We start from the raw sequence: 22,126 nt of genomic DNA on the forward strand, positions 1-22,126 counted from the left end.
CACAGACGCACTAACATTTGAACATCCAAACACAAGCACTGCCCAGCAGTTTCCAAGGCAAGGAGATAGACAAGCTGAACCCTTCAGTGTGCTCAGTGCTGGTGTGGCTGGAGGGTCAAAGCTGGGTTACAGCACAAAGCAGCCTGTGAGTGTGTTATCTGCCACCGTTTGTTCCTGTGTGGTTCTGAGGACAGAGAAAAGGGAAGCAGACAGCAGCCAGGCTCGCTCATGACATGGGGCTGATGCAATTAACACTGCTGTTTCACAGGCTTCCCATGCTAAAAATAGCACTGATGTGCTCTGCTCCCAAACCCATAGCTTCGTTTTGATCAACACCTATTGTTGCAATCTCTCCTTTCCCATTAGAAAATCAGAGAAGGAAAGACACTGCGCAAGAAGCTTGCAGAGCCTGAATGCAGCAGGGCAAGGCAGTGTCCTGCTGCATGTGGGGAAGGGATGCTGGTACCTCCCTCACCTTTACCCAGGCCCTGTCCTGCTGCCATGTGCCAGGCCTTGCACACCTGAGCTAGCAGAGCTGTACCAGAAGCATGGGTGAGCACCCTGGGGAAGGCTCTGTTTGGCTGTGGATCAGCTTCAAGTCAGACACCAGGCAGAGCTTATGGAGGAAGGAAAAAGTGATTGTTCAGTACAGAAATAAATCTTAGAGCTCAGGAAGTATAAAGATCAAATAGCTCTCAGCAATAAATCAGGGCAATAAGTATTTAAACAGTTAGGAGCCATTCTCTCCTTAAACAAAAAAGCTGCTTACACATATGAGTCATGAGCAGAAGGGAGCAAATCACCCAATGCTTCTGTTGAAACAAACAACAAAAGTGACATGGAAATGATGTCATTTAGGGATCAAATAGCTGGGTGTACTAATAGGTCAGCAACTGCTTGTAGGATCTGCAAAGAGGGAGAATGGGAAGCATCAGGAGAAGTATTTAAGCCAAGCTCTATAATAACAATACGGTAGCAAGGTGTAAAGCTCAGAGGCTGATTTGCAATGCACAGACAGACAATGCACAAATACTCCAGAAGCTACTCTTTGACCTGGAAGCAGGTCTTAAGATCTTAGAAGCAGAAAGTTGGAAGGGTTTGCCCAAGACAGCAACTCAAGGTACCAATAGCAGGACCACTTAACTTGCTGAGCCCCTCACCTGAGCTCTTCCTGCAGGTGGACTTGCAATGGATGGCTATCATCGAGCCTCTGGCCAAGAGGTGCCTGTACCACAGGGCAGATGTGAATTCTGGGGGTCAAGGGGTCACCGTGCCAGGTTTTCTCATTATTACTGGTTGACAAGAACTGTGGAAGAGAAGAGTATTACTGTGATTCAGACTGAAACACGCTTACGAAAAACACAAAACTGTCTGCAAACCTTTGCCTTCAGCACTCCCACAGCTGGGTGAATGGGACCAGGAGTCCACCAAGGCTGCTCCGTCCTGGGGCTCAGCACAGTGAGCAGCAGGCAGCAGAGAGAGGATCTCAGGGACCCTCCAGGACAACATGTTCTCTTCAGGCAGCGCACACAGCCCGTTGGGCAAGAAAGGTTGATGGATGCCAGCGAGGCATTGGGCGTTGGAAGTGAATTGAAGGAAAAACCCGAAGTCACTCCATCACCAGAGGAACGTCGGCAGGATCACATGGCATATGAATGTTTCATCTCACCACAGGGCTACTACATGGGCTCCTCAGTCAATAGGGGGTGGTGTGAGCCATAGCAGCGGCAGCAGCAGAGGAAGCTCTGCCCCGGGGAAATGCATTGAGGAGGGGTGGGGATGCTTCCTTCACCAGCGTTGTTGCTGCCACAGCCACCTTCAAGTGGTCATCGCAGAACACCTCACTGGTCACATGCTGGGAGGGCTCAGCACGCTGCACGCTGCACCACGACCGGACTGGAGGAACATTGGACCTCTCGAAGGACAACAAGTGAGCAGGTAATCCATCCTGATTATTTGTTGGCACGGTTACTGGAGCTCTGTAAGGCATTGCCTTTCTCCATCCATGGCGGGACACCCAAATGGTGGTGGAGAAACTGGGAGAGGGATGGAGCCTGTGCATGTTCAAATCTCAGTTTGATACCAGCCACAGTAGACATGCTGTAGATGCTAAAGGGTAGCCTCTGCCTTTGCTAAACCTCACCACTGTCTATTACAATTTATCCATTTCCCTTATTTCTTCCAGTCTCAAAATGTTCCTTGTGTCCAAAACACAGAGTGGCTGCAGGTACCCACAGTGCACGTTCCCTCACAGCAGGATTGCTTGGTAGAACAATTTTCAAAGCTGGTTGAGAGCTGCAGCTCCCGCAGAGGCTGCTGCACCGCCATAGAGATGGCTTAGCCAGAATGCTTTGGAGCCCAGAGAATCTGCACACACAGAGCCACGTTTCCTTCACAGGGAAACTCCAAAGACATCTCAGACCTCCCAGGGTTTTTGTGGCCATGTCTCACAGGGCAGCACAGAATATGAACCTGTATTATCTCTTCCAAAGCAGGAAGGCGAGAAGCAGCGTGGCCCTTTGGGTGAAAAAACACCCACCAGATCATGTTCAGCTCACCACTGTATTTCACATGGTGGCTGATCGCATCTCTTGCCTTGCCTTTTTATTCTTGCACTTTGGCAGATTGCTCTGTTACATCAGAAGTTAAGACCAACTTTCACAGTCCTCGAAAGACAGCATGCAGCCCACAGACCTATCTCTGATTCTTGCCGCAGACAACAAAATGTTATGACTAAATATAGGATTCAGTAGCAGCTAAAATAATGAGAGATAGATGAATAACGGCTCTTTGCACTAATAAGAAGTGATGACAGCACAGGATCGAAGGAGAGGACAGCTGTCTCTTTGCAGCACATCTCCCAGAGCATTCTGAGCAGTGAGAAGGCTGGCTGGCTTCTTGTGAGCACCACTATGATGGGAGGGATGAGACCCAAGTTTAGGCATCCCTTTCCCATTGCCAAATGAGCTGTAACAGTTCACATAACTCCCAGCTGCAGGATACTTGCTTCTGGCTCATCTGAGTCTGGCCCAAAACAGAAGCACAATCGTTTTCCAGCCTTGCCCTCTGCTAGCCATTTGCCTTGTGTGGGATGCAGTGAGAGTTGCTTTTCGCCCCTCCACAACTGACCAGGCTCATGTCCCATCTTATCTCTTCCCACCAGGTGCCCCGTAGACAGTTCTGCTCTGCAGTATCATCTGCTCCGTCTCGTTTTCACTGCTGTAAATCTCGGAGGCCCATGAAGTACTATCTGAATTAATCACCGATTCAGTCATAGTCTAGCTTCTGAAAAATATAATCTGCTTTTCCAGGAACTGTGCCTCTTAATATCTGCAAGATGAACCAGAGCGGCTGCAATATCACAGCTGACGAAAACTTTCCACTTGTCCAGCTGTGTGTTTACATCCCAGTGTTGCTGCTGGGCGTTTTGCTGAACGTATTGGCGCTATGGGTGTTCTGCTGCAAGCTCGGCAAGTGGACAGAAACCAGAGTGTACATGGTCAACCTGGCTGCAGCTGACTGCTTGCTGCTCTTTACTTTACCTTTTAAAACATTATCCCAGTTCCAGCAGATGAAGGCAGACAGATGGTGCCTGATTCTGGAAGGCGGCTATTTCATAAACCGCTTAATGAGCATCGGTATCATCACTGTTGTAGCAGCCGACCGGTACGTGGCTATCAAGTATCCCTTGAAAGCCAGAGCACTGCGGTCACCACTGCAGGCAGCTTTTACATCTGGATTTCTTTGGATAGTCATCATCTGCGTGATTTCCCTCATTAAAACGGTGGAAAACCGAGAGCATGATGAGTTTTGCTTTGAGAAATCTTCTGTCAAGCCGTCCGTCATCACGCTGTGTGCTATTATCGGAGGGTTCTTCATACCACTGATCGTCGTGATTTACTGCTCCACACAAGTCATCGCAGAGCTCATGAGAAAGAAGAACGAAAACTGCCACGAGGAAAGGTTAATCAGGAAGGCTGTCTACATCGTGACAGCAAACATGGCTGTGTTCATCGTATGCTTTTTGCCTGTTTACGCTGGGCATCTCCTTCGCTTTCTAATGGACTCCTTCAGCCCCAGCTGCCCTGCGATACAGAAGGTTAACAACTTTGTTCACCTTGCCTCGGTCCTCGCCAACACGAACTGCTGCCTGGATGCTATTTGTTACTACTTTGTAAACAAGGAATTTCAGGAAGCGTCTCCCAAACTCGCGAGGTCCAAATCTGACTCAGGCGAAACAGCTGAAGCTCAGCTCCCAGTAATAACACATCAGTGCCAAATGTAGAGGGCTCTCTTTTTATCTGAGAATGATGGATGGACTTTCTGCTGATGGGAAAGATTCAGACATGAAAATCAGCCCTCATTCAGACAACCACAGCAGTCCAGATGCTCATGCAACAATCTAGATCATCACTGACAATTCCCAGCCTTATCCAAATCTGAGTAAGATGGAATCATAGAATCCCCATAAACCTCAGCAAGTACAATCAATGGGGAAAGTTTTTGCTGTCCATCCCCCTATCTTGGGCCAGTTTTGATGTAGCTGCAGCTGTGACAAATAAACAGGAATTATTTGAAATTTCAAAAAAGGAAAAAAAATCTCAAAGTGAAACCGTTGCAGAAAAAGTAAGGTGGACGGGTTTATGTCACAAATGTCTTTTCTTAGTAATAAACACCCAGTCCCAGATGCAGATGCTTTAGTCAAGTTTACAGCATTGTTTGCACTGTATGACAGCGATAAAATGGTGATCGGTAGAAATATGGGGTCAGAAGGAACTGCGATCGTTTGTATAGGAGAGAAAGCTTCACATTGACTGTATCTCAGTCAAACTGCATTAAAAATACTATCCAAAGAGCTGGAGTGGGTGGGAATGACAACTCTCTAAATGGAGTCAGTTCAACATTATAGTGTAAATAATTATCTAAAGAAAGTAGCAACAAATTCTTCCAAAGTATCCAATCTAAATAAATTTGCATTACTGGCAATGAGCTCTTCCTCTTAACGAGCTAAATGGAAACATCGGAGGATCCGGTGGTGATGGGACCCACTTTGCTCTCTGTCCCTGATGGGGGCAGCTCATGGCCTCTGCTGCTGCCTACACCACGAGCAGGGAGCACGGGCTGCAACACAGACTGGGACCTTCAAAGGCTGAGCACTGCAGGAACCCGTGATGCACTTACAAACAGCAAGGGAGGCAAAACAACTAACCAGTCCCCCCATAACGATGCTCAAACAGCAGCATGTGCTCTGAAGTGGGATGTGCAAACCAGCTGCACACCTCCACCCATATCTCCTGAGCCTAGGCTGAGCTTCCAGCTGCCTGTAGGCTGAGCCCTGCTGCCTTCCAGTCCCACATCCAGCTCAGCTTTGACTCCTCCTGCTCAAGAAAAGTGGCAAAAGGAAGAAACCCCTCATGGAGAGACCTTGCTGCAGGCAACCACTGGGCAGAGCCCTCCGTTCACCTGGGCAGGATGGGAGCAAAGGCTGGGCAGCCTCTGGGTACTGCAGCTTCTCACTGCACTTGCCAGAGATTCAGACAGCAATGGGGAAAGCAGTTCAATCATCATGAAAATCTGCAAGCAACATCCAGCCTTTGTTCACAGCACAGTGAAGAGTGCGATGACAAGAGATTCTGATGACAAAGTGCACCTTCGAAGGAGGCTGGTTTCTCCCTGCTTCTGCTCCCTCCTGTCTCAGCAAACATCAAAGCACTGTGTGCACAGATAGGTATCTCCTCCCCCCCCCAGCTCGAGGTGCAGTGAGGCCCTAACTGTGTGCTGACAGGTCTCCTGCACTGCTGCACTGACATATGCACAGAATACGTCTGTGAGTTCAGTTTGATGGGCTTCTCCCTAATAAAAACTAACAAATTTTCAAGATTCACTCCTCTGTGTGGGATTTGTGTGCTGAGGGAGCAGGTTTGGAAGAATAACAGATTGCCAGTGTTTTCTCTGCACCTGCAGCCTCACTGACACAAGTGCGAGCTGTTCAGAGGTGAAAGCACTGAACAAACCAAACAGTTATTTTAGATGCAGCAGGAAAAAAAATACTGCTCCTCCGCTAACCACTAATTAAATGGGTGGAGGAGACACAAAGCTGACTACAAAGTATTTTCAGCAGATTCTGCTCAGCCGTCTCGCTCTAAGTAACACCCCTTCCTCCAGCAGCTGCTTGCACAAAATATGCACCATGAACACTTGTCCAGATGGCCAAACTCTAACCACACGAACCTCAAATCAAGGTGTGAGGCGCACACAGTGGAAAGGCCTCAGATGCTCACTGGGGCTGCGGATGAGACAGTCAGGCTGTGCTGGAGTGGGGTGGTGCTGTCCCTCTCAAACAGGCCCCAAATCTCTGTTCTGAACTGTTTGACAGGGGCTATCCAGGAGGACTTGTGGGCAGTCAGGGATTTGGTTGTGCTGGGGCTGAGATATGTGGCACATGCACCAACTGCACAATGGAGAAACATATTCCATCTCCCCAGCCAGAATACTAGATTGCTCTGTTCAGCTTGCTCGCCTTTTCCACCTAGAGCTTTTGAGCTTCCTTCCAAACCTGTAACCATCTGGCCAAGCTCTCACGTGCAGAAGGTTTAAGGGATGTATCAAGCAGTGAGGAAGCAGCAGCAATTTCCTATTTTCCAGCACCTCTGGTGAACTCAGTAACCACCAGAAGATGAGGGGAACATGACCGCTTGTTGACAAGATACCAGTTCATCCACCATGGCCTGAAAGAAAGCAATTCTGTACTCAGAAAGTGCTGGCACACTGGCACAGGCTGCCCAAAGAAGCTGTGCCCCAGCCCTGGAGCCTTTGGTTGGATGGGGACCTGGGCAGCCTGATCTGGTGGAGGGCAACCAGCCCAAGGCAGGGGAAATGACTGGGCATTAAGTTCCTTCCAACCCAAATCATTCTATGATTGTATGAGGGCAGCCAGCTCACACTCCACGCAAGCACTGAATGGACAGGTTACCAAAATCAAATCACCTGACAGCACACGCAGAGCTGCTGCAGCACACCAGAGGTGGCTGCACAAGCTGGTACACAGGCACACCATGGGATAACATCCAAAATAACCTCCAGCTTTCATGCTGTCACTCACTGAGGTCTGGTGATGTCTCACACCAACTTTCCTGCCTGGGGCTTTCCATTGTTGTCACACTTTAACTGAACCCTGCTGCCAAGCACAGTTGGGGCAGCTGACTGAAAAATGAGAGTTCAACTGAATGTCAGGTGCAGGGGGAAAGTGCAAAAGCTCTCTCCAAGAGACTATGACACATTTCAGAGATGCCTTCATCAAAGACAGAAAGAGGGCACTGCTGAGGAAGTGAAAATCAGGGTGGCTAACAGTTGTTAGCCCAACTCAGAAGCATTCCTGTGTGCCTCAGTTTCTGAATGAGGGCTCAGAACCATCACTGAGTCACTGCAATGGGAGCAGCTGTCCCACATGGCAGCTCACACACTGGCTGGGGATAGCATCAGTCACCATGTGCTCCTTGCCCTCCATGAAGGCACTAACAGGCTGCAGCACCTCATCTGCCTGAAATACAGTGCTCTGCCAGCAGCTTTACCAGCTTCAAAGCTCTCATGTCACTTTTCTCTGGCAATTATTTCTACCAGTGTAGCCCTCCTGCTCCTCAGTTTTCAAGCCAGCTAGGAGTTTGTTTTAGGTTAGATTGAAGTTTGGCACAGATATCTCAAGCAAGACTGTTATCAGCTCAAACAACTTTTTAGATCTTTTGGCCTTGCGGGTATCACAGCTCAAAGCCACTTGTTAGCCCATAAAAATGGGATCCACCACATCTCCACCAGAAGTCACGTTGCACCAAGCAGGAACGGAAGGACTGGTGGGCCTTTCTCTGGGGCCCCTCAGAGAGGCCCTACTTCATGTCTCCAGCACAGAGACCTGTTTCAGATGGGCAGGACATCAGTATGCACACCCATGTGGATTGCATTGCTCCTTCGCATTGCTCCTTCACATTGCCAGAGCCATTTCTCAGTCTGCTAAAGTTTATACTGCTGTTTGTACCAAGGATTATTTGACCATTTCTTCTGAGAACAGCCCTGGGTGGTGGAAGGAAGGGAACTGCACAATCTCATCTGGCTTCACAGCAAAGGCAGCAACGGACAGCTGCTCAGCAGCCAGCACAGGCAGGGCAGCACCAACAGGAGCTGCTAATGGCCAGCAGTGATCTTGGGGCAGGAAAAAAGAGATTCCTCTTCAATCTGCACTGTTACAGTAAGATCAATAATACAAACACAGCTGATGTTCAACGCTCTTCCATTTCTCTCAATGGCAACTGTGTAATTACAGAAGAATCAAGACCTTAATTTTAATCACTGCAGGGCTGCTCCCCTTCAGGTGCTGGCCAATGACCCTATTGAGTGGCACTACCCATGACCTCAGGGGCCTCATTCCCACCCCCAGCAGCAGGCAAACCCCAGGGACTGGCAGTGCAGCCAGAAGGAGAGCACCTGCTGGACATCTGTGACTTCTCTGGTGGGTGGATGGTGGATGTACTCCCTTTAGGAAGAGCAGATGATACTTTTGGTTGGCAGAGCAGCACAGGGTGACCCAAGATCGGGAAATCCAAGGCCAATTTTTCTCCAGTGGCGTATTTCAACACTTCCTTCTTCCTCATAGACACGCACCCCCCTGGTATCTCACTCTAGATTCCCTTGAAACATTTCCCTATTCAGCTGTTACTTTGGTGGGGGTTTTTTTGTTTTTTGTTTTTGTTTTTGGCAAAAACGATGGGAAGAGGAGTTGCTCTGCTTTCAGACAGGGCTGTGTGAAATAAAGATGCTAAATAACATTTCTCACTTTTGTGCTTAGCCAAGTTCCTTCCATTTTCAGCTCCCACATCGTACATCACCCAGTAATACAGAAGGAGAAACCACAAGAGCTTCTTCTCATGCACCTGAAACTGCGTTGGGGAGTTGATAGGAAGCAAAATAAACAAACAAAAAAGCAAACACAACAAATGCAAGAAAAAAGAATTCTGCAAGCAGTACCTTACTCCTATCTGTCTTTAGCACTGCCTCTCACATTCTTTCCCACTTCAGGGGGAATGCATGCAAGTGGAAACCACACACTTTCTCTTCTCAGGAAGATGAATTCACAGGTAAGAGCAGCAGCTGCTAGAGCTTGTCCTCAGGCCTGTATTTACCCTCTTGCTATTGAACACGTTTATAACCTGCACTGACACAGCAGCAGGGAGCCTTGGTGTCATGAAAATCCAGCGCTTTGCTCTAAAAGCAGCATTAGTGCTATTTCTGCAGTAACCTCACCCAGCTTTCCAATGTCAGCAAAGGCCAGCAGCATCCATCAGACATTAACACAGGGCCAGCATGGTTTCACAAAACCTCTAATCACTTTATGCTTAAGCAGGCACCAGGACAGTGCCTTGTGGTTGTTGTACCTTGTGCCAGTGGTTTTTGCACATCTGCTCCTCCAACCTGCCTATCTTCAACAACAAGCACACCAGGAGAAGTCCCAACTCCATTGATCAGGTCATCTTTTCTGCCCTGGTTTAGTGCTGAGTTCCATAGTCAACATGGCACTGATGTGCAGTATAGGAGTGGAGCCAATCTTCCAGCTTCCTTATCTGCCCCTTTGCTTCTCCACCTTGTGCCAGAGCAGCCTATGTCTGACTAGCAAAGCTCAGGCTATTGAATTATTTCGCTCAGTAAACAACCAGTTCAAGACCAACAAATGTGAGATGTTAGTTACGTCAGCAACATCTGCAGACCACAAAGCTGTCACACAAAAATAAGAAGGAAAAAAAAAAAAGGAAAGAAAAATATTTCAAGGTTCATTTTATAATGTTAGCCAAAAAAAAAAAAAAAAACCACAAACCAACCAAAAAACTCTCCATGAATCATCCTCTATTATTTGTAATAATACTGATTTGAGAGAAAATGTTATGAACACAACTCTCCGTCTCCAGTGAAAAGTGAATAGCATGTTAGTGTAGGCAGAAAACTGCCTTCTTCTGCTTTCTTCCCTACAGTGGTGACAAGTGTAATGGTGGCACACGAAGCATATAAGGGGAACAGAAAGCAAGTAAGCATCTGGGAGAAATGGCAGAGGCTGCTGTCTGGATGAGGGGAAGGACAAAACTTTTATGTAAGTTCAGTTCCTGATGCATAAGGTTTGTAAAAGTAGAGAAATTAGGAGTCCCCCATGACTAATAATTGTGAGCAGAAGTCACTGTTAGTTTAGCAGATGCCTTATTTCATATAAACTGCTTTATTTTCCTGAACTCCTGATTCTGAGATGTTCTGCATGGACCAGAAGATCCAGTCAGTGTTCTTCAGTTGGGATTTCCAGGCTTAGGGCAGTATTTGCTTTGCTTTTGTTGGGTTTGCTGGGGTTTTTTTGGTAGGTTGGTAGAACGATTTGGTTTGCAATGCAGCGATTTGTCTCTAAGTTACCTCTACCAGTATTTGAAGAAGCTGCGTTCACTTCTCACTGATTGGGTCTTTTAAGAACATCTGCTTCAGTCACTGGAAGGCAGAGGTCTTTCCTTTGGCTCAGACATAAATCTGTCATACTTTATTAGTGATTTTAGGCTGTGAAATGTGACTCCAGCACGTCCTCTGCTGGCCCAGTCCCAGCTGCAATGCCACCTACACACACGGGCGTAATGACAGCGTCTGAGCCCAGGAAAGGACAGATGCAGGGCCTTGGCACCAAACTGCAAAGCTGAAAAGAAGGCCACCCTTGCTGTGATGGACTGCAAGCCTACAGAAGCCTTCCCAGGTTCCTGGGGTCCGTGCTTTAGGTCTCACTTTGCACATAACAGTCCTTCAGGAGCTATTTTTGCCTTCAGTGAGCAAACGGAATCACTTTTTATACACATGGAATTATCTTCTAAAATTAGAAATCCAAACAGATTATTGACTTCTATTTTTCAGAGTATTTTTCAGAGTCAGTATTCATGTCCCCATATATGCCAGAGCAAGAGAGACCAACTGCAGCCAACTCTCACCAGGTACATCTGGCTGAGCTACAGGCTGCTCTGGATGGGAAACACCTGCACCCACATACACCTGCCAAAAGCTAAGGACAGCTATGAAACCCAAAAGGCCCAAGTCAGTTATGCTATGGGGCTGTGAAGAAGGTAACAAACCGCTAGAGGGAAGCCTGACCTCTGTCAGTAGCAAAGTCTGGCACACCTCTTGAAATCCATCCTGACAAAGCTCTCAAACCTATTGCTTATATATCAGAACAGTACGTGTGCACGTGAATGTTGTGAATCTGTGTTAAGAAATAACAGCCCATAATGCATCTTCACACAGTTGTCTCATGATTATCAGTTGTAAATTCAGAGTGAATTTGACCTTAATCAAACACCTTCTCCACTATCCTTGATCCGATGAACCTCCTACAACAAGCACAGAAAAGAGGACACAAATCTCTTTTTGCACTCCATCACGATAGTGAAGAAATGCATTAAGAATTGGAGAGAGCCAAGAAGAATGGAGAACACTGAAGGTGAGTGGTCTGTTTCATTGTGATTTTACTAGCTCTGGTGGTATCATGTTTGTTGTAACTGTTGCTTTATACACCAGGGTTTGGAGAAGAGCTAAACAAGCTCTGCTGAAGGAACTCCCTCACATGTACAACACTGCCTAAATATTCATCCTACATAATTGGGCATATTAAAACAAAGAAAAAAAGTGTCATTAGTTTATAGGCAGAGAGGTAAGAGGCGGTCACACCATCTTCCTTGTGGCTATTTACTAGATTATGATCCACAAAGAGTGACTTGGTCAACAATTAGCAGCAAGCCTCAGATCTGCATCTGTCTGCTGCAGCTGCGTGGTATTTCTACCCTCATCTTTTACAGCACCAGTACTTTTGGCAATAGAATAATATACATTCAGATCTTCAAACAGTAGTCAAATGATGTCAAATGATCTATCTTCTAGGAGAAAAAGCTTCATGCAGATATTACCCTTTGTTTTTAACCAGGCAGAATTAGCAGTGCGACTTAGAACTAATAGCCTTTAAACAACTCTTTAAGACCTAACACAAAAATAAGATCCATGCTCCTTTACCTCAGTTTCCTGAGAGTAGCCCACAAAGGTCTTCTTCAGTAGCACATACTCTTGTCTACAAATGACACGTGGCAAAGATGCATCTGAAGAAAAATAGCATTAATTCCTCATCACATCCTCTTTACTTTCCTTCTCCCTCCCCTTTTCCGTATCCATCTACTTTTTGGCTGCTTTTTATTAAGTGTAATGGTGTGTATGGGAGGGTGACTGCTGAATTCCAGTCAGCTGTAGCCAGGGCTGGGATGAGGAAGCAAATCCGTTCAAAATTAGGCACAGCGTAATGAAATCCAATGATATGTCACTGGTTAAAGGGCTACTGACAACTTGCAGAAAATAAAGAGGACTCATACTAAAGTTAAATTAATGTCACTGGGATTACACTGGTTGGTACTCAAGGAGCCTAATCAGCTAGGGTCTTCTTTGCACCCTCAGTACTGACACACAAGCAGCTGTCACATTATCCAGGGCAATACCTTTAACTCAACCCATGTTTTGCATGTGAAAACACAGACTCGCAGAAAAGGCAAGAAAAGGCCATCTAAAGAAGGGCGACCTGAAGCATTCCCATGTTACAACAAGCAGAAATGTGTCTTTCTTTTAATAACACCTCACAGCAAGGGGTATTTCTGGTGCTTGGCTATCTTCAGCTACAAGAATTCTTTTAGTTTCTGAGCAGAGCATTTCCAGCTGCAGTGTAAAGCCATTACTTCTTTCCCATCTGCAGTGGGGATACAGCAAACTACCTACTTCTTTCATCTTAATAGCTACTATGAGTGTGTTTGAAAACCTATTTATGCTCTCCACACTTCAGCATTTGTGCTCTGTGCTCAGTCACTTCTGCATTCCAGAAGTAATTTGCTGTATTTGTTCCTGTTTTACTCTCTGAATTGAGCTGTTCTGTATTTTTCTCCCTGTATTTTTTTTTAGGAGAGGCACACCAGACTGAACACTCCTCCCCAGAACCTTAAACAATTGCTTATTCTATAACTATATTGACTTTCTTTTCCTACGTAACCTTCCATTTCATATCTAGTCATGCTCCATCTCCAAGCTGCTCTAAGACTTAGATCCTGCATGTAAAACTATGCATACAACTTTTTGACCCACTGCATTTTTCCTTTCCCAAACCGTTCATCCAGCTTGTCAGCACCATCTGAAATACCTAGGAGGCTGCAAACAGGGAAAGTAGTTTTCGTAACATGTAACAACATAAAGCAATGTTGTTATAAAGCAATATGTTCGTAAACTACATCCATTTGTTCTGCATCATTATGAATTATTCTAGCTCCTACGAGCACAAAGATTACATAAAAATCTGAAAATTCAACTGCTTTTTCACACAATTGTTACATTCGCTCTTTTGTCCGCCAGTTTTCTGACTGTAAGTCATCAGAGATGAGCGAAAGGCAGAAGGGTAAAGCCCCTTCCTTCAGGCTGCAGAAGGCTGGCATTCTCACCCACTGCTGTGGGAGATCAGAGGGAGGTGACAGATGCTGCATGGCGAGCTGTGCAAACACGGGAATACAACTGCTGCCTTCAGAATGTCAAAGCTGCGAGGCAGTGTGTTGTGGTGTTAAATTAACTTCAGTTTAAGGCTTTTCTTGTTGTTGTTAAACAATGTGGAATGGTAAGATTTGCAGATGTACAGTGTAATGTTAGTACCATGCACCACGGGGCACCCCAGATGGCTCTCATTTCACCAGAAATACTCTGCCAAGACTAAAGTGATGAGCAAGCTGAGCTTTTATGTTTCACTGGTGAGTGATTAACAAGTGCACCATGCCAAAACTAAGGCAGAATTGGAGGAGTGTCTGCACAGCTGCCACTGTATATCTTGGTGCTTCAGAACAATCCCAACTGTAGGTTTAGACTCAGTGAAATGGTTTGCAAAGGAACTTCTTCCTCTGGCCTAGAACATTTAAGTCCAGCATCACGGGAGCAACACTGGAGAAAGGATTTCCAGCTGTGTCATTTGCTTTGACCACACTGACGGCTGGTGAGCACTGGTCCATCAGGACCACTCTAAGAATCTGGTGACCCTTTTTGCTAAGATCAAAATATGTCACTCATGGTGTGTTTATGCAAATTAACCTTTGTGGTCAGTGAGGAGTACAAAACACAAGACGTCAAGGCAAGAATACGATTAAATTCCTACCCGATGGCCTACCTTCATGAGTTTCTCATCCGCCTTGGAACAATCACTCTACAAGTATCTTGGCCTTAGCAACCACCCTAAGAGAGATCAACCCGGTGAAGTTACTTCTGTTCCATAATATTTTTGTCGTTGTGGCTTTATTCTTTGTTCAGAAAACGCCTGTCTTTGGTTGTGTGGCATTTTCAGCCACTCCACCACTGTTTGGCAATTTGAGAGGTTCTTCCCATTTGTGTGGGGTTTTTTACTTTCCTGCAGATTGCCTTCTTGATCCCCTTCATATTACAAGTCTTTTCTATACAGGCTATTTATAAGAATGCACCTGTGATAAAGGGAATAAATCTTTTCAATATTACAAATAAACCTCTAGCACTTGGTTTGCAGCAGAAAGCTGCAATTTTATCACTGTAAGTGGCATCATTATATGCACAATATAAGTGCAATTTTACTTCCAAAGCCATTTGTTCACTCTAACTTGAGTGTAAACACACTTGCCAGTGGCAGACAGCCAGAACAAAATGTGATATACATATGCATCTCTATACTGAGAGAGAGGGAGAATCACAAAAACCAAAACCCACCTTGATGCCTCTTGTCCACTTCCTCAAGATGGCACTGTCGGGTTGTATTTCCCCACCTACAGGGGCAGCCACTCCAACCTATCTCAAGTAAAGGCAGGAATCACTCCTTGTAAGCATTTTCTTCAACTTTCTTTTTATTATTTATTTATTTGGTCAAGTCTGAGTAGCTCCTCTTGGGTACTTTCTATTTCTGAGCAGCACCCATGGCATCTCCACATTAAACACCTCAGTGATTAAATCCAGGACTCTGATTCTCTGGGATTTCTCAGGATTCATTATGGCAGCAGCAAGGTTGACGTTCTCATTCTCATACCCAGGGATCTAAGTGCCAAGATGAGGGGACGCAGACTGGGTGGTGTGCATTGAAATGTGCACCCTGACAGTGCGCTTTGGTTGTGGCAAGAGCAATTTGTGCAGAAACTTCAAAAAAAAACCCACCAAGCTAAGCCAACATGTGTGCTACAGGCACATTAATTGCCATCATCCAGCTGAGACAACACCAGTATGAAAAACCAGCCTCGGCTCGTGCCTCAACACACCCTTGTCCCTTGAGCAGCACCACTCATGTTAATTGTTCTGTGTGGTGTCAGAGCTGGTCTCATTCCTCTGCAATTCTTTGATACATGCTCAACCGAACATTAAAGCACACTTGGTCTGAAAACAGTAAAAATGTAGTGGCAACTCGGCATTACACCAGCTGCAATGGGAAAATCCTGGAGTGCAAAGACAACAGACATCAATGAAACACATTGAATCATTGATTTTACTCTCTTTTTCCCTACAGAATCCCAGAATACCTGTTAGCTAAGATCCACTGGACTTAAATGTTCTAGGCCAGAGGAAGAAGTTCCTTTGCAAACCATTTCACTGAGTCTAAACCTACAGTTGGGATTGTTCTGAAGCACCAAGATATACAGAAAATGATTTACCTCTTATTTTATGTCTGCTTCTTTCACAGGCAGTTTTGCTCATCAACCTAGCAGCAAATGAGCACAGGAGACGTTCTTTGTGGACAGCAACAGGCTCTGGCTTCTTTCTCTTGGAGTTGAGGAATTTAATGTACCCACAGCGCACTGCCAATGCAGGATGGGAACAAATGGGCCCAAGGGCAATAGGCTTTAATGCTTCCATCTGGCTACATGCATGGCATTGCCTTGAAAACCTGGGTTTGGGTTTTGAGATGATAGAGATTGCAAGAGCCGTGGCTTTCCTTTCAGGCCTTCTCTATGTCAGCAGTTTCAGACCTTCACTAACCTTCTGTAACAGTGACCAAATAGCCTTAAACAGGTAACAACAACAAAGAGGCGATTATACCATGGAAAAGTGTTTTAAACTGCAATGAAAGCAGCATATTCTGCAAAGATCCAAAAACATCTCAGTGCAGACAGAGTGATGCTTTCCACAGCATACTAATTTCTATTCAACACAGTGCTCCTTAGCTGGAATGAGCCAACAAGCTCCTTTCAGTGGCATTGGCTCAGAAGGAAAGAGACAAACACCCATTTTCTAGCTACAATGTGCTTTAGACTTCCATAGCATACAGGTGCAAGGCAGATGAAAGTTCTGCTATTAAATAGTCTCGCATTAAATTAGTAACAGTTTTCTTGGCTTACTGTCAGAAGAACGTCAACCAGGAGACCACAAAGAATAAGGCTATTTTTCATGTTTATGTTCTTAAACTCCCGAGAGGGATCTCAATCTGCTGTATGATCACTACTTAAGGATCCCTATCAGATCTATTAGTCACAAACTAGGTTTGATTTCTCATGCTCTCATACATCCTTCTCACACTCAACAAGTGAGCTGGAGCCGGCAAGCAGTGTGGAAGGCACACACACACATACAGCAGTGCTGAGATAACATTAATTAGTCGTTGCTTCGGGCCACGGCTTTCATGAGGTCCCACTCTTCTACAACATTGAGCATTTGTGGTGATCTGTGCTTTCTAAAACGTGAGAACGCTACTTGCCAAGGGCTAAAAAGGAGCACTTGTCCATCTAGCCCCCTCCAGACTTGAGGTGCACCCAGTGAAAGAAGAGGGAAATCCCAGCCACCTTCAAGCAGCATTGCACCTGCCCCTTCCCATCAAATACTGCAAACCTGGTATCACAAGTTAAACCCTGTTAACCACAAGATAAACCATGAACTGCAGCTTGCTGGTAATAAACATTTACACGTTTCTAGGGTGGTGAAGAGCAAAAATTGCCAAGTGGACCCTTCGCAAAGAAGTTCAGAGATATACAGTGGCAGACTTCACTCTATCTGCAATAATCTAGGCCACATCACAGATGTGGGAAATATTGCTTTTAGGCAAACCTGTGATTTTCACTCAACTCCAGCCCGTTGCAGTTATAGACTTGGTTGTGTAAGGCTTTCTGTCCAGAAATATCAGTCCTTACACTGAGGAAAGATGGATAAAGAAATGTTACAGAAAACTAGGGGAAAAAAGTGCAGTTTCTATGCAAGTCAGCACTTTTTCAATTCAAACCATTAAACAGAACTACATCTTTCAGGAAATCATAGCACTGGGTATGCATTGACCCTGCAGACAAGGCAGCTCCACACGAAGTACAGGAATGACTGTGCAAGGCAGGCGTGGGTAGCATGGCTGCTGCCACTTTTCTTCACTGCCATCCCTCTGGGGTGTGAGACTGTAGTGAAGGTTGTTGACTCCCAATAGTCAACAGTGGCCAGGTATAACTGAAACACAAAGAAAATAGTATTTGTCGTCTTGTTATTCATCATTAAATGCAACGCAAAGGTTGAGAAGAGAATAGTTTTCTAGGTGCTCTAAGGAAGGAAAAATATTCTATATGCCATTTATTAGAGTATTATGATCTATGATTGAGACTGTGATCATAACATCGCTTTCTGATCTGATCTCTCTTGCTGTGAGGAAAAAGAATAATGTCTAAGAACCACATTCTGTCTGGCAGGAGAAATATCCTGCAATATGACATTGTAACCCGCAGGAGCCTGAGAACTCAGAGACCTGCCAGGAAGCTGTGTGGTCCACATGCTCAGATCCCAGCGTGCCTCATATCACACTGCTGCAAACCATTATTTCTTCTCACCAGATGGATGTGAAATTTGCCATTGCTTCTTTTGAAACCTCAGATTCTTGTACACCACTTCCCCCTGCAGTGCCACTGTTAGGTAAGCATAGCATCTTCATAAAACAGAAGGTATTCTCTACTTTAGAAGATCAACACAGCAACCTCACATTTTTCCCTTTCCAGGGGGCTCCTCAAAAGACACACTCTGTACAAATCCCATGGAAACACCTGTAAGAATTATGTGCATTTTCATAAGCTGCATCTGCCCTGGGGTTCACCAAAGCCAATAGAGTAACCACAAACCTTCTCAGCTGGCACAGGAGGGGTATGCTGGAAAATCTCACTGGAACAGGCTGCAAAGCACATTTGTGCAGCTAGCTCTGTGTATATTCTTCACTTGGGAAGCCCCATGTCTATTCTTACAGTTTCAGTAGGGCTGAGCTCACGGCTTGTCTGGCTATGAATAGCCAAGAGATGTTGTAGCCTTTTGGTACATCCATGACCAGAAGTGCTTTGGCAAGGTGCAAGCTGCTCTGCTCTCATATGGATTGTGGCCCTCTGAAGCTATGAGGAAGATGCCACACTGTATGCTTGGTGTCCTGTTGTGAACTTCTGGATCAGATACAGCTTGAGGCTTTGTGCCTCAGAAATATTACTGCTGTAGTTCTATGCTCATAAACAGCCAGCTCCAAGAACTACTGTATTTGTTGCCATTAGAGGTCTCTGTCTCAGAGGCTGAATTTGGCTGCTCCCCATCATTGGCTCTTTGGATAGTTCTCCTTTAATGAGTGCAGTTGATGAGCTGGACTTAGAAAACAGCTTCCTAAAAAGAGGCTAATTTTGTGGTAGCAAGCCATGGTAACCTGCTCTGAACAAGACAACTTATTATCTTAACTCAATTTGTCCATCCAGCATTTGAAATCATCATGACACACAAAAATATCAGATGCCAGTGACAGCACACCACCGAAGATTACTTTGAGATGGGCTTAGACTCAGGTCTGGGCTGATGAACCTTCCACTTCTTCATCGCATCCAGAATTTCTTCCCAAGGATGAACACAGTTTTTCATTCACCTTCCAGCTCTTCACTGGGCAATGTCTTTTCCTGATTCTTTTTGTTCTGGACCACTAAGTCTATGTTCTATAGTTATCTGGGAGAGCAAGTCACACACGCCTCCAGAATAGCACAGAAATCTGTCAGACCTCATCATTGAAATCTGATTCATTTGCATTTGAGCATCCTAATTCTAGATCTGAAACCAAGCTCATTCCATTCTTGCCATTAAATACAAACAAGCACATATTTTAGACATTTGTGAAAGCTGAACTGCAAATTTGCTTTGATATATTTTCCACTCAAAAAGAATAGCAGCATTCATGCTGCAGTAATACAAATGAATGTGGTTTCACAATGTATGAATGTGTTTCCCCTGAAACAAGCTTTGAGTCCTTGAAAATGACAAGTGCTACCTGGTGTAGCAACAGCAGCACTTGCACAGAAAGGATAAAACATGGAGAAAAATCACCAGTCGCTAAAGAAACACAGAGAATCACAGAATTGCAGGGGTTGGAAGGGACATCTGGAGATCATTGAGCGCAACCTCGCTGCTAAAGCAAGTTCTCTACAGCAGCAAAGTGCCCAGGCAGGCCATGAGTATCTCCAGAGAAGCAGACCCCACCAGCACTCATTCCAAGGCTCTGTCAGCCTCAAAGAAATGTTCTTCCTTGTGTTTGTATGGAGCTTCCTGTGTTCCAGTTTGTGCCCATTGCCCCTTGCTGGGCACCACTGCAAAGAACCCAGCCCTGTCCAATTGACTCCCACCCATTACAAACATATAAGCATTGATCAAATCCCAACTCTGTTTTCTCCAGGCTGAACAGCCTCTCAGCCTTATCTTTGCCATAAGCTTTGTAAGTTGTTTTCTTGTATATTTCGTTCTAGTTACTCAGACTATTATTTAGGTTATTCCTTTCATACTGACCACTATTTGTTTTCTAGCTGCAGTGCAATCATAGCAAAAGGATAAGGTTGATGAAACTGTTGTCTCTAGGCAGGGCTAGTAATAGGCATTTACCACATTTCTGTGGTTAATTTAAAAAAAAAAAAAAGAGAGAGAGAAGCAAAGAACTGAAGCAAACAATAACATCCTATCTCCTTCCCATCAAAAACATTAGAGTTATAGGTATCTGCCTGCATCTTTGGAATTGAGCATTTAGTGAGCAGGATAGCAGGGTGATAAAGGCCCTGGGAACACCAGACTCACAGAAATATCCCCTACTGAGCACGATCACATATAGCAGTTGTTGGGAAAAATTAAATAAGCAGCCACCAAAGAGAAGGGGAAACAAGCTCTAATTTCTCAGCTGATAATCTGCAGGTATGGCAGTGAGTCATTTCACAGCTTGCCCAGATTAGACATGCTCTAGATTTAAGCTGTACTAGTTGTAAATGAAGAGCTAGCCTGCAAAAGCACAACTTATCTGTGTACCAACAAATTATGTGCTTACATACAGGCGATGCACCCACACATATCACAAGCAAACTGCCAACGTAGCAACCATGTGGTTGGTGTGCAGAAATGCTGATTTTGAGTTCTGCTTCGCCAAGCAACACCAAGGGGGAAATTTGCAGAGCCATGAGCAATGAATCCACCTCGTGGAGCGAAGGCAGCACTGGGTATAAAAGGGCATTTTTAATTATAGAATCACAGAATGGCCTGGGTTGAAAAGGATCACAGTGATCTTCTACTTCCAACCCCCTGCTATGTGCAGGGTTGCCAACCACCAGACCAGGCTGCCCAGAGTCACATTCAGCCTGGCCTCCAAGGATAGGGCATCCACCAACTCCTTGAGCAAAATATTTAATGTTTAGTTGCACTCTTAGATTTCTTTTCATGACTTCTGATTCACTATGGTCTGTTGCTGTAACCCATAGCTAGCCCACAGCTCAGAGAAGACAGAAGTTGGAAAGGCCTTAGAACCTCTCAGTTCCATAACATGTTTTCCAAATGTTATGAATCGTACCAGCATTATTTCCTCAGCTACGCAATCCTGTTATAAATTCTACTCAAGCTTTGCTATTTTCCTTTATTTTTTCTTCCAATCTCATTTGCAGATGAGACAGGTAGAAAAAAAGTGTTCAGAAAATGCTTTTTTTAATTCTCCAAGTCCTGCAGCCGCAGTACTGGCACTACTTTTTCTGTGGTAAGAACACAACTTCTCTATAAAGATTAAATTACCTCCAAAAGCAGGTGGCAATGTGAAAAATGTCACTTAGAGCTATTTAGAGCCACTTTTTTTTTTTTCTTTTTTTTTCTTTTTCCTAAGTTTGCTACCTCAGTGGAGTATTGCAATGTGTAAGGTAAATGAGCAGCCAGCAGTTACCACAACACACAGCAGTGGTTCCTGGCTCCAGCAGGTGAGTTTCACACTCCAACCAGAGGAGGTCCAGAGGCAGACTGCTTCTACTCATACATGAAGTGCCAAATTTCACACACACATATATATATATATATATGTTTATTTATTTACTTATTTCTATGACACTGTATTTAGGGTTTTTTCTTCTTGCAGCTCTGTTGTGTGAGGGTACGGTTATTATTTAAGAGAACATCACTATGTCATCCATCAGCACTTACGTTTTCTCTCCAGTGTATTATGTCACTTGGTGCAAACATGACCACCTGACAGCACTCCCTCCAGACCACAGCCAACTAGGGTCTGAGACCAACAGCTCTGAGTTCTCCTTCAGCATGACACCCTGTCTGTTAGCTCCTGAAGATGGCAATGGATTGACACTCCCATTTTTCTGCTGTTTCACTCTTTCTAAGCACAATTACCTTTCCAAATGCTGTACATTAAATGACAGCTCCCAAAGCAGAGGAAGACCTTCACACTCCATTAGGAAAGTGCTAATGATGAAGAATCTCTGAAAGCTTTGTGTGTCTTGGGAGTTTGAGGGACAGCACATTTTGAGAGCGTGTCCTGGCTACTGTGTGACTCACACGGATCGACCAGGCTAAGCTCCCTACACCTCGCTCCTCCTGCCAACAAGCATTTGTTTGCTGCCTTCCAGCCATGAACCAAACACCTGAATTGGCTTTAAATAGTTTAACAGCTGCACACACATAAGTAGCTAAATCTTTCAGAAGCAGCTGAGTGCAGAACCGCTGATTTCCAGCATGCAAATTGGACAGAACTCGGGGGAAAAGCCCTCTTTCTATGACTGTCTCTCCTTCAACTTTCTACTTGTCCATCTCCCCTCCAGCA

The 22,126-nt window shown here is 45.1% G+C and overlaps 1 protein-coding gene across 1 annotated transcript; it reads left to right on the forward strand.

The window, feature by feature from the left end:
• Positions 1-1,759: 1,759 nt before the first annotated feature.
• Positions 1,760-5,878, forward strand: LOC128082417 (G-protein coupled receptor 35-like). The gene is made up of 2 exons (XM_052686522.1): positions 1,760-1,938; positions 3,312-5,878. Exon 2 carries the CDS (start codon positions 3,338-3,340, stop codon positions 4,283-4,285), a length of 948 nt encoding a protein of 315 aa, XP_052542482.1. The 5' UTR covers positions 1,760-1,938; positions 3,312-3,337; the 3' UTR covers positions 4,286-5,878.
• The last annotated feature ends 16,248 nt before the right edge of the window (positions 5,879-22,126 follow it).

Source organism: Tympanuchus pallidicinctus, unplaced genomic scaffold (genome assembly GCF_026119805.1).
Source record: "Tympanuchus pallidicinctus isolate F22 unplaced genomic scaffold, pur_lepc_1.0 scaffold22, whole genome shotgun sequence".
Lineage (NCBI taxonomy): Eukaryota > Metazoa > Chordata > Aves > Galliformes > Phasianidae > Tympanuchus > Tympanuchus pallidicinctus.

Bases quoted from the DNA above. Each gene is read 5' to 3' on its own strand.
- LOC128082417 (XM_052686522.1), top strand. From the start codon at position 3,338: ATGAACCAGAGCGGCTGCAATATCACAGCTGACGAAAACTTTCCACTT.